Raw genomic sequence first — 12500 nt, 5'->3', positions numbered from 1 at the left:
ATAACTGTGGCCAGTGTTGGGTCCACATAGGGTATGTAAAGGGCAGACAAAGCAAACTGGTTGGTAGCAGTGACACAATTATAGTCGGGCAGGGGGCATGTCCAAATTACTGAAAGCCTTTAGCTGACTCCTTGTAAGGGCTATGAGCTTCTCATCTTGCATCACCACAGGCAGCCCAGACTCAGAGGGTAAAACATTACAACACTTGAGCTTGGATATGGTGAGAACAAATAAGTGAACGGTTGATCAACCATGTCCAAAATCGTTGTATAAAGCGAGCCTCAAAGGATTTTGAATATTTGAATATTTTTTGCTGTTTCTCAGCAATGAATACTTGCTGGACCTTGAAATTTGGTCAAACAGAAATAAATTTACCCATGTGGCCATCTCCGGAGTTTGAGCATGATTGATGCCGGAGAAGTGTGATTTTATCAGTGAGATGTGAGGTAAGCTAGAAATTACTTTCCAGCTTTTCCTTTATTTGTGTACGAGTGACAACCCGGGAAGTTGAGAAGTTGCTTTTGCATTCAGTCAGGCAAATAACCACACAAAAAGCGTATAGCCACCAGGACAATAATGTATGGCTTTTTTTAATGAGAACTTTTGCATGTAAATGTCTTTTTCAGTTTGTTATCGAGATTCCCATACAAAATCCGTATAATTTTTTACCTTGAAGTCTGGGCTGCCCATGGCATCACAGCCTCTCTTATTCCCTGGAATTTGTAGCTGGAACCTGACTTTATGTTCAAAACTATTGCTGTTTCATCAAGATTGATATCTTAATTGAGCATCTTGAAGTTGCTTGTCTCTTTTGGCATGCATGACACTGGGTTTCTTTGGATTCCACTGGAGATCCACATTTTGGATGGCTTTGTTAATAGATCAAAGCAACCTTTTTAAGTTGTGCTCAGATGCAACAAATGCTTTAAGGTTGTCCACACAGAGCAAGTGGGTTTTTTTGGTCTCTAAACGTTTAGACATTCCGTAACCTTCAGTGACATTTGACAACCAGGCGATGGGGTTCAGGCACAGGGTGAAGAGGCATGGGCATAAGGCTTCTCCAGGGGTCAGTCAATTGTTGATTCTAATAGTCATGGTTTTCTCGTTTCCTTGTTTTGTAGCAGCTACGTTCTTAGTATTCCAACTAGCACATGGACATGGACTTGGACTTGGACTTGGACATTGCACCCCTTTGTTTGCCTTCCATCAGATCATACATGTATTCATTCAGGTGGCTGTCCAACGAGATCTTAAGGAAAGACATGAACCCATTGTAAATGTTATTATTACTATTATTATTATTGTTATTATTATTATTATTATTATTATTATTATTATTATTATTATTATTATTATTATGTCCATTCCTTATAGACTCAGGCAGGATAATTGGCATGGTTTAAATATAGTCCTTGGGAGCAGGTTACCACAAGTCACCACGGGTTCCAGGTCTCTCAGTCTTTTCTTTCTTCTTAAAGGGATAGTACTTTCCTTAATAGTATCTTTGCTGTCCCCAGCAATGCTGTTTTCTGGATCACTTCCAACCTCACATTCACACTGATTCGCTTAATGTACTCCTTAAAGATGTTGTAATAATAATAATAATAATAATAATAATAATTATTATTATTATCATTATCATTATCATTATCATTATTCATTGTCATTATCATTATTCATTATCATTCATTATTATACATGAATATAAGAATTGGACAAGCTTGGAGTGCACTCAACAAAACGATGAAAGTGTGGAAATCAAACCTACAAAACCATCTCAATGTAGGTTTCTTTCGGCCACTGTTGAAAGTATACTGTAACAGAACTTTTTATTTTGCTGAATGCTGGACGATGACTGGAAAGATGAGGAATAGATTGGATGGTACATACACAAGAATGCTCAGAGCAGTTCTTGGCGTTTCCTGGAAGGAGCATAAAACCAACAAAGAACTGTACAGCAACCTTCCTAAGATTACAGATAAACTGAAGATCAGGAGACTGCGCTTTATAGGACACTGTTGGAGAAGAATGGATGAGGTGGTAAGTGAACTACTACTCTAGGAGCAAAAGCGTGGAGCAGGAAAGAGAGGAAGACCAGCTGTGAAATTATACTGATTTGAACATTGCTGAATTGAAGAGGATTATGGGAAACCAGAAGGAATGGATGAAGCTAAAAAAATGGAGTTCGAGTTCGCTCGAAATAAGCAAGCAAGCATAATTATTATGATTCACATCAGTTTTGTATCTTATCTACAAACTCCTTGCTTCACCTGGTGCTTGTTTATGTGATACAACACTTCTTGTCATCTTGTAGACATTTAACTAAATAAAATATAAGATGTTTCACAAAAAAAATATTTCATTTTCTGTAATTTTGTCATTGCAGATAAACTTTTAACATTTTCAACAACTGTACTATTTGAAAGGATTGAATCTACCCTTGGCAACTGATTCGCGAAAAGGCAAATGTTATGGTACAAAAAAAATGGCACTGATTTGATGTAACCATCTGAAAATGCCCTATATTTTGTATTTTAAACACACTAAGTTCATTTTGAGATATGTGTTTAATTGAGGCTTATAATTATCTCAAAAATGAACTTGGTCAGATCCCCATTTTTTATCGCTGAAAAGTGATTAGCAGGATACAATATGAAACTCTCTGCAAAATTGCAAAAATTCTCAGTCTGTAGCGCATTCAGGGCCACCTTAAACTTGAATCTGCTAAAGAGATTTTTTTCTAACTTTTTGTTTGAGATATAATCTTATGGTGTTTTAGATGACTCTTTGTTGTCATGGTAATCTATCACATCACATTTTATGAGTGCATAATTACCGTATTGGTGTTTCATTTGATTCCATAACATTGCCTTATTTAATGTTGTAGAGTTTAAAATCCTTCAGTAAGACATTTCCTTCAAAATTGTTGAAACCGATTTGAACCACGTTAAAGTATAAAAACAAGCGGTAAATAATGACAAATTGTTTCGACCGTTTTACAGTCATTTTCAAGTTCAAGTTCCACTTTTTAGATTTTTGTTTCTGTACATTTATTGTCTTTTCCAATCTTATTTAAAATAATGTTACTTTAATAAGAAATTTGTTATTCCTTTCGCTCTGTTACCTTTTAGACTTAATTATTGTATTTTAATCTTCAATAATTGTCATTGGATTAAATTAACATTAATTTTTAGCCTTTTATAATTTAAAACATCTATATCAGTGGAATTTTTCTCAACTTGAACTTGGAATTGAAATTGGCCATAGAAATTATGGCCAAAAATTTAATAATGTTGTTATATTTTTATCATCACTTGTTTTTATACCGTAAATGTTTGTTGTCACAGGATGGGAATTTACAGTCCTTTCAAGCTGTTTGTGTTGTCATTGCCATTCTCAGCTGGTTATTGATGAGGTACACTGGTCTGAATGTACAAGTTGCTGTGGAGGCATGTGACACCACTAGTACTACATCAGATCATGGTGAAATTATTATAGGTTTTTGTCATCTTCACTTTAACATGTTACAATATCAAAAAGGCCTCAGGTTCATTCTTCAGAGTCTACACAGTCTTGAAAAATCCTTGAATTTTACTAAGGAATCCAAAAAGATCTTGAAATGAATTTCATTTTGTTTCCTAGAATTGAGTTATTCCTTAAACTTTTTAGCATCTTCAAAATTAAACGACTGTGTTGAACATGCAGGGTAAAATTAAAAGTGTCTTTAATCAGCTTTTAGAAGCTGACTTAACACTGACAATGAAATTAGCTGGCTTTTGGCTGGATTCTTGTTGTTAGCAAACTTTACATAGCCAGAAGCTTGACCTATTGGTGCTCCTATGGGGCAAAACTGGCCAAGATGCCAGTGGAAGTGCAAGCTAGGACTAAACTGACCAGCAATATTTATGTGCATAACTAATTTCAGTTCAGGTTTTTTGTACATAATTTGAGTAGGACTCATCACTTGTTCTCTTCATCAAATAAAGTCTGGAAAATGTATAATTTAATTACAAAATTATGTAACAATCTGTTTGTTTGTGGGACTGTGATTCAAATCAAACTTACACTTTAACCCATTGGAGGTTCTTGAAAAACTGCAAGCCAGCAAGCCATGCAAGTCTAAGCACCCATTTCAAATAGCACTGATAAACATTTTAAACGGTTAGCTTTCCGTAACTGTGTGGTTCGATCACATGTTGACTCTCATGTTTACTCACATGGCTTGCATGTCTTGCTTTGCATGGCTTGCATATTGTACAACCTCACTCCTGGATTAAGTGAGACTCAACAGATTTTACTCTGTCTAATGCCAGGTGATTTTACTCGTCAACTGGGAGGCAGCCTAGGGCACCTTTTTGGATGCAGTTGTTCCTAGTGAATTCAGATCTGTGTTGCACAATGTTGTTAACGGAAAATGGTTATTGTGGCCTGTAATTAAGTGCTCCTTGTCAGTGGTTTTCAGGGCCAAGAAAAGTAAGAATTTCAGCTTTGGAAAAAAGAGAGGTAGCTTTGGAGGGTCACTTCCATTATTGTTACAAATTTAAAGCTTTTACATGTTTTAACATGTAAAACAAAGTGATGATACTTAAAAGTATCATTTCATTGTTAACAATGAACATGAATGTATCTCCTGCTTGTTGTTTTAGATCATCATGATGAGAATTCATTGAAAGGTGGAATTCCTCTGTTTACCTTGATGAGGCAAATATTAGGTCAAAGGAGCTTTGGTATGTACAGTAACTGTGGCTTGGATCATTATTATACAATTATGCAGAATTGATTTAGTTACATCACAGGCTACACGTATGCTTGGGAAAACCCCGGGGGGGGTACTGCCATATATGGGCTATATAGGTATGTGCCGCTGTGAAGGGTATGGTTTTCAAGCAGTTTACTCTAGCATAGGGTATATAAATCAGAGCGTCTGGGTCTAGAATAGGGTATCATTTTTCACGAAACTGACCAGTCGCTTGAAGATTTTATCAAGACTAAGGAAACCAGAAATTCCCGCTCAAAAATATTAAAAAGTCGAGTCGGCAAAGTTTAAATTTGCGCAACTCAGCCTCAACAGTGTCGATAAATGGCTATCATGAGAAACTTCTGGATATTATTAACTCTCAAGTATCGGTATTTAGACGGAAATCGGTGGGAGTTTACTCTAGTATAGGGTAGCAAAATTCAGCTGAACTAGCTCTGGTATAGGCTAAGGGTTCCAGGGTCCTAGCAGCACATCCCACCCAGAAATTCCTAAAGTACCCCCCCCGGGGGAAAACCTAATGCCTCAGTGCATACAGTGACACTGATGCAGAGCTATAATTATGTAGGACACAGCGTGAGCTAGCAAGCCTTGCACATAATATAAGCTAAACCTGACCTACGTCCTAGCCTTACCATTTTCATGAGGCGTGGGTAAGGCTTAGTTTTTAAATCTATTAAAGTGTAATATTATGTTTTCAGACACTTTTATAGAATTTAGTCCTGCTTACCATCCCATACTGTTTCTTTCTTGTTTCAACATATTTTTCGTTGCCATATTAATATGCACTTACCGGTATCTCTTGAAATCAATTGAAGTCACATCACCCTGACACCCAAGACCTGGGTGGGGTGGGGGTGGTTCTAACATTTTCTACAGTGATACATTTTATTTCTTTTCCCTGCCCCTCAATCCTGGCCATTGCCAAAATTCTCCCCAGAGTGCTACTAACTAAGGTTTTGCTTAGCTGGTTTTCATAGAAATTGGTCATTATGCATTCTTGAAAAACGTGAAAGCTGTGACAAGGTTTCATCTTGTTACCAATTACTAATGCAAAATGTAGAATTGCTGTGCATATATTTGTAGCACATGGAATCCGGACTGAAACGCATCCGGGAGAAAATGGAAACAAATGTTACAAAGATTTAACAAACTTTTTCTACTATTTCTTGACTCAAAACTATTGTTGAGCAATTTAAATCTTTGCAACTTTGTGCAACAAATTTTGAGCAATCAATCGTGCATGTGACTGAGAGCTCTGTGATAATTTGCTCATAAAAAAGCCCCTTTTAGCAGGCCTTCTGATATTACGCGATGGTGCGATTTCGCACAATCGACCTCAAATCGCATCCGATCGCACAATTCACGAAAAATCGCATAATTCACAAAAGGATGCACAAAATTCATCAAATGAAACATAAATCAACACGTTTCTTAGAAATTCCTGCGTAAAAACGCCATTTTAAGATGATTTATCTTGGAAAAAGGCTAAGAAACCTTTGTCACCTTCGATTTCGTAAACATTCGAAGTTCAAGGCTTTATTTTTCATGTCGGGGACCTGGTACGAGTCTCCTTCTATTGGTGCAACACAAACACGCCCTTATATACACACCACTGAAATGTTGCCTTCTCTTAGAGAAGAGATTTGTGAAAAATAAGCGAAGTTGCAAGTTTTTCGGCAAAATGTAGTTTCTTTCGTTGAAAACTGATAAAAACTTACTCATGGATAAGTTTGTTGTGAAAATGCTCGCTTTTTCTTCGATGAAGAAGGAAGTTCCCACCTTCCGCCCAATCTGACAGCTGACGATCGAGCAAGAAAGTACCTCACAGGTACGCTCCACGTGGACGATGGACTGATGTTTTTCTGGTCGTGAAATATTAGGGCCTTTTATACGACAGAAAATAAGCCGCGGCTTACTCTGGCCACGGTGTACAAAATACGCCAAAGGAACTATTTATACGAATATATATTCCCAGATCAACCATTTATACGGGTTGAACATTCGAGTCTTCTGTAAGCCGCGGCCAGAGAAAGCCGCGGCTTATTTTCTCTCGTATAAGTGGGGGTATGGCCCTATTGTGATTGACCATCTTCGAAAGTTCGTGGTTGACAAGCACCTTGATCATTCATTTGGCATGTTAGCTGTGTCCTTTCAACTTTTAACGTGGTGCACCGGTAGTGCAGAAGACCTTTTTTTTTTTTTATCCCAACTAATGTCGATCGAGATACATAATTACTGTTCCTTTGTGTTCAAAATGTCTTTAGGGCAGCAAAAAAGTGTTTTTCTCAACCTGAAACCTTATAAAATAAGCTTAAAATTGCTGAGAAAAAAATCGCACAATTTACATTATTTATCGCATAATTGGCCTCTCTAATCGCACAATCTGCCCTGAAAAAATCGCATAATTTGCATTTTTTAATCGCACCCTATCAGAAGGCCTGTTATAGTGGTTACAGAAGGTAAAATCAGAGACTCCCCAAGATCCCAAGACCCTTGTTTGTGAATCTGAGACTGTGACCAAAACATGTACATAATTATAAAGACAAGTCACACTGAAATAAATGCAATGTAAACGACACTTTGAGACTCTTCGCAAAGGCTGTCGAGATTTTGAGTTGTGAATCCGAGACTGAGACCAAAACATGTAAGACTTCACCCCAAAATAAATGCAATGTAAACGACACTTTGAGACTCTTCGCAAAGGCTGTCGAGATTTCGAGTTTGTGAGTGCCGAGATTTTGGAGGTCATAAAATGTTATCTGTTGTTCTTTTTTTCCAATCCACAGTCCCTTTTTTCGGGCTAGAAATGTCTTTCGTCTTTGTGTTGCTGTTTGCTGGTTACCATCTTGGATAATTAATCAGTCATGCTTGAATGAAATCGAACAAAAGTAGTGCGTGAAGCACCTCCTGTTATGGTGTGTCTTGGTGTTTAATTAACACTGAAAAAATATTTTCAAAAGAACAAATGTACGGACCAAAAAAATGTTCTAATTACAAAATTTCCGCCCCAACAAATCATCAAAGTTTTATTTGCCTGAAAATGTTTCATAACACATATTTAGCAAAAGGTGCAAATCAGTGTAATAATATTATAATAATTATTGTGAGCACTGTACAACCACTGAAAGGCAGACCCAAAGTGGCTGTTGTTTCTGCCACATTGAAACTGGAACTCTTTTCGATGCCCATGCTGTTGAGGCTAGCATTACAGGTCCCGCTTATACTTAATTAATTAATATCACCTGCACACTGTTTCTCTCTCTCTCTCTTTTTTCTGAATTCCTAGTTGTAAGACATAATAAAAAGTACTTATAATAATTAGCTTGGCGGGCTGTTTGGTTGTTTCACTAAAACACGGTATCAAAAATGCAGAATGCTGGCCATGCAACTTCCCCACCAAAAAACACAGTTTCCAGCAGTGAGACATTTTGTGTATTGGCTTATACACATGTATGAAAAGGTGAATGTACCTATATATAAAGCTAACCATAGACTTTCTCTATGCTTTAAATTTAGGCTCAACTATACTAGGTCATTCAAATATTAAAAAGACTTAACAAAATAGAACCTTCTAATAATAATTGCAAGAATTTTGTGTCATACATTTTTATGAGAGAAATTATAAGATATTAATTTGTAACCAGAATAACATAATACACACAGATGCACAGTGTAAAATGCATTCCTACTGTTTTAATGCATATCTAGTCTGTCAAGCTATTAATTTACCAATTACTTTGCAGTTTGCATTGTTGCCATCACTTTTTTCCAGGTTTGTGTTTTGTAATAATTATTTTTTTAATTGTGATGATTCAGTTAGTTCAAATCTTCAATCTTTGCGGAAAACAATATTGCTAAAAAGTTTTTCTTAACTTTGATAATCATTGTCTCTAACATATTTTTTTAATCTATTCTTCATCATATGTTACATTCTCCTTTAATTTACAGCATGTGTATTTATTTATTAACAATTATTTCTTAGTAATGAACAGCTCATTAATGGCTTGATTGTTTCAAGTTTCTATATTTCCAGACATATTTACAATATAATTTATAAATGCAATTAGAACAGTAATTAGAAAACAATGGGAATGTGTGTAAACAAATACCCACAGGGTTAAAAAGTTAAATGCATGGAATCTGATTCCCAACAAAAGATATCATGCATATAGATTTAATCTGATCGTGCATAGAATTTATACTCTTTATTGTTCATTCTTGGTAGAGCAGACAGTGTAAATTATTTGAGTCCTGTCCTTTCCTGAAGTTTTTCAGGCTTCTAATTTGCAATGTCCCCTTGAGCTTAACTGCAAATGATCCCCCAAAAATGAATGATTGAGTAGTTATATATTAAAGCAGTGGTTAACCCATTGACCCTTGAGGTGCCCTAGGATGCCGTCAGTTGATATTTTAAGTAAATTAAGTAGTCTGGTGTTACACACTTGGAGTAAAATCTGTAAGTTTCGGCACTCCTAGGAGTCAATGGGTTAAATTTATCATTAATGTTGTCGTGCAATTAAACAAGAAACATTCAAGAAACACAATATGGTGGGCCATACAACTTGGGCAGGGGATGTGCTGGCAAGGCTCGGATAGAAACTACCGACCGGAAGGACCGGATTAGGGGTCTCAGCAATTGTCACAATGCTGAGAGGGTGCCTCATGCCTGTGCTGCAAATTGCGGGCATAGTGGCTGCCGTAATGTCCTGGGGCCAAGTTGATTCACTCTAGCAGTAGTGTGACATTGTCTCCTCCCTAATGGGGCTTCAGCACAGGACTGAAAGTGTGTCGCAAGCGGCAATTCCCCGTCCTTGTTTTATTTAAGACTTCTGAGGCTAGTTAGATGGATGACATTTACAAAAGAGAGTTAACGATATTGTTTGGCTATGAAAACAAGCAACAACAGGCAGGGTAGGAGGTGTAAGTTCAACATGTACAAGCAAAACTTGGAATTGGCAAATCGTGCGAGATAGGATGCAAAGTAAATGCAAGCACATTTCCTGCCAAAAAAAGGAAGTCAGCTGATCAGAGGAAAAAACCGTAGGAACTGGAGTCCAGTGATTATTGCTAGCTAACAGTAACTTTAATTTATATTTTATGCTAAAATATCACTGACAATAAATAAGCAGGATATAATTATTTTTGAATCATTCTTCCTTTCTTTTATCCCCAGGATTTCCACAAAGCCTTTTGCGGCAACTTTTTTCTCATTTTTGTGGAGCATCTCATAGGATCTGATGTTCTACCAGCTGTATGTTAAACACCTGTTCTGCAAGCTTATTAGGCAAGGTGGCCCAGGTTGCTTGAAGCATGGTTAGCACTAACCAGTGCCCAAATACATGTATGATGGAAACCTTAGATTTTGATACCTCTTAACCAATGGTTAGCACCAACCAGGCCTCAAGAAACCGGCTCCTGGAATTTACATGTAATTTGTGCTATTACGACTGGCAGGATTGTTAAGATTGTGTTCCTTGGGTGTGACACGTCACTTTGCCCTCTTCACCTAGGACTATAAATGGGTTCAACTTGGTACAGTACCAGCAATGCATTAGTGCAACAAACAATATGATAAATTATCATCCCATCCAGGAGAAGATAGAAAATTGATGCTCCTAGTAGTTGCCTTAAATGATGTGGAATTATCTTGGATACAGTAAACTGGCTCAATGGGCCAGTAGTGATCAGACCATTGATGATTCATGAAATGATATTCTATGTTGATGTGCAGTGGTTCATAGATTCATGGAAGTTTATCAGGGAAGGCTATCCTCATCAAATTTTTGGCAGTTTTTTATTTGGAAAATTGCTAATTAATATGTCAATATGTATTTTTCATCCTCTCAGTATGGGTCATAACAGCTAAGAAACATGAATACAAAAGAATACAAAGGTGGTCAGCATTAATATTTATGAAATGATCTATACACTGTTACAGTAGCTGTTTCCTATCAATTTCCATGAACCAAACATGAACACAATTGTAATATTATTATTATTATTTAATGCCTTGTGCAATACCTGATCTCCAAGACTTGACTCGTGAAGATTAATTAGTGTAGTTAAAATGATAATAATTATCATTATTGAGAACTTTCATTTGCCTATCTTATCTTAACTTCTTGTATTAATTTAAAATACATGTAGTTTTATTACAATAATATTTTAACTTGATGACTTAGGTTGGATGTTTGTTTCTTTTCTGTTAATAAATAAATAAATTTGTTTATTTAACACTCTCGCAGTCAAGGACTGAATTACCGTGTTGGTCTGAGCGATACATAGTTCAATTATAAAAATAGAAATAGAAATAGATAACAAGAAACAATACAATATTGATATAATTGGATTTACTATTACGTTGACACATTTAACAAGTGTCCCCAATTTGTATAGGGTACATATAACTGCCTTCGGCTAGGTACTGTACAGACCCTCAAATAAAGTGATTGATAATTTGATTGATTGATTCAGAATAATAGTAATTATATTAATTATAATAATTATAAAATTATTAACTTTGTTATTAATTTTTCCTGGCTAAGAAAAGCAGACTTGCGGGCTAATCATTATATTGCAAAGCAATACATGCAACTGCTTTAAAACTTAATTATCCTCTCCTCTTATTTTCTGTGCATAGTATTATTAATTATTAATTTGTTGACATGCAGATCCTATAAATTCTTAAAAACTGTTTTGAATCAAGCAATTAACGCTTGTTGAAAGGATGAAACACCAGTGCTATATGTAAACTAACATCTCAATGTGTAATAATTGATATAATCTTTATTCCCAGATAATGTACAGTTTGCTAACTGGATCTGTTTTCTTGTTGCCAAGGGTAGGTATTTACTGAACATTCTTCCTTCATTTAATTCTTATTTCATACTTTTGCTCAGTCAGCCCCATTTGTGTTCGTTAAATATAATCTGAAATATTGGTCAATCTACAGAAGGTTTCCTGGAAAAACAAGATGAAGGATCACCGCCGGATCAAGGATCACTGGATCAAGGATTACGATTTATGTAAAAAACAACACCTGTCTGTCAACAGCCATGTTATCTTGTGTTATTCCATGTCCATCACCGGAAATTCTTGTGGTTTACAACAAAAACAACTGCGCGGAAAAATGAGTGGGGACTCGGGTCAAGGCGAGGTGGGGGAGCCTGTAAGCATCTCTTTAAATTCTTCATTCCCCCCACCTCGCCTCAACCTTAGCCCCCACTCATTTTTTGCACAAATTTTTTTCTCTTTCATGACTATCTGGGAGCCTGAAACAGGCTATTTATTAAAGAGAAAAATGTTACACCCCTTAGTCAGGAATTTCACTCTACGCCAGTAATACGGCCACCCCATTAATATGGTCAATTCAACTGTCAAATCCCGTCAGAAAAACGACTAAAACGTCCTCTTCTAAGGAAGTGATTCTTCAGATGCATTCCATCTGCTTTTTCTAAGGATATGAGGTCAGTAAAAATCAGTTCAAAGAGATGAAATTAAAACAGCTGAAAATTTGCTGTTCACTCCAGCAGTCGCCAAAAATGGCTTTGTGTTTTGAAATTGCATGGAAAGTCAGATACACAATCCCATTCTGACATTCGGGAAAATTTGGAAATTTCACGTGAATTGAACCATTTGCTACTTGTTCTAAATATAGCATGTATACAAGTGAACCCGCGCTGTAGTGTCAGTCTTCAATAGCTGTCTTGGTAGTTCAGAGCTAGTTGGTAGGCGAAAATTG

At 36.4% G+C, this 12500-nt stretch overlaps 1 protein-coding gene across 2 annotated transcripts in view; it reads left to right on the top strand.

Moving 5' to 3' along the window:
* LOC138046876 (transmembrane protein 180-like) overlaps positions 1–12500 on the top strand; it is a 33864-nt gene that overhangs the window by 12117 nt on the left and 9247 nt on the right. Inside the window, exons 1-6 of one of the 2 annotated variants that reach the window (XM_068893462.1) lie at positions 1693–2040; positions 3348–3483; positions 4647–4727; positions 8503–8531; positions 9933–10010; positions 11556–11600. In XM_068893462.1, coding sequence (XP_068749563.1) covers positions 1699–2040; positions 3348–3483; positions 4647–4727; positions 8503–8531; positions 9933–10010; positions 11556–11600 — 711 coding nt within the window. In that variant the 5' untranslated portion in view covers positions 1693–1698. Of the gene's footprint in view, positions 1–1692; positions 2041–3347; positions 3484–4646; positions 4728–8502; positions 8532–9932; positions 10011–11555; positions 11601–12500 lie in introns of those variants that run through there. The other variant, XM_068893461.1, reaches the window with a different exon arrangement.

The sequence above is a fragment of the Montipora capricornis genome, chromosome 4 (assembly GCF_036669925.1).
Source record: "Montipora capricornis isolate CH-2021 chromosome 4, ASM3666992v2, whole genome shotgun sequence".
Classification (NCBI taxonomy): Eukaryota; Metazoa; Cnidaria; class Anthozoa; order Scleractinia; family Acroporidae; genus Montipora; species Montipora capricornis.
This window is presented reverse-complemented; position numbering and strand designations above follow the sequence as displayed.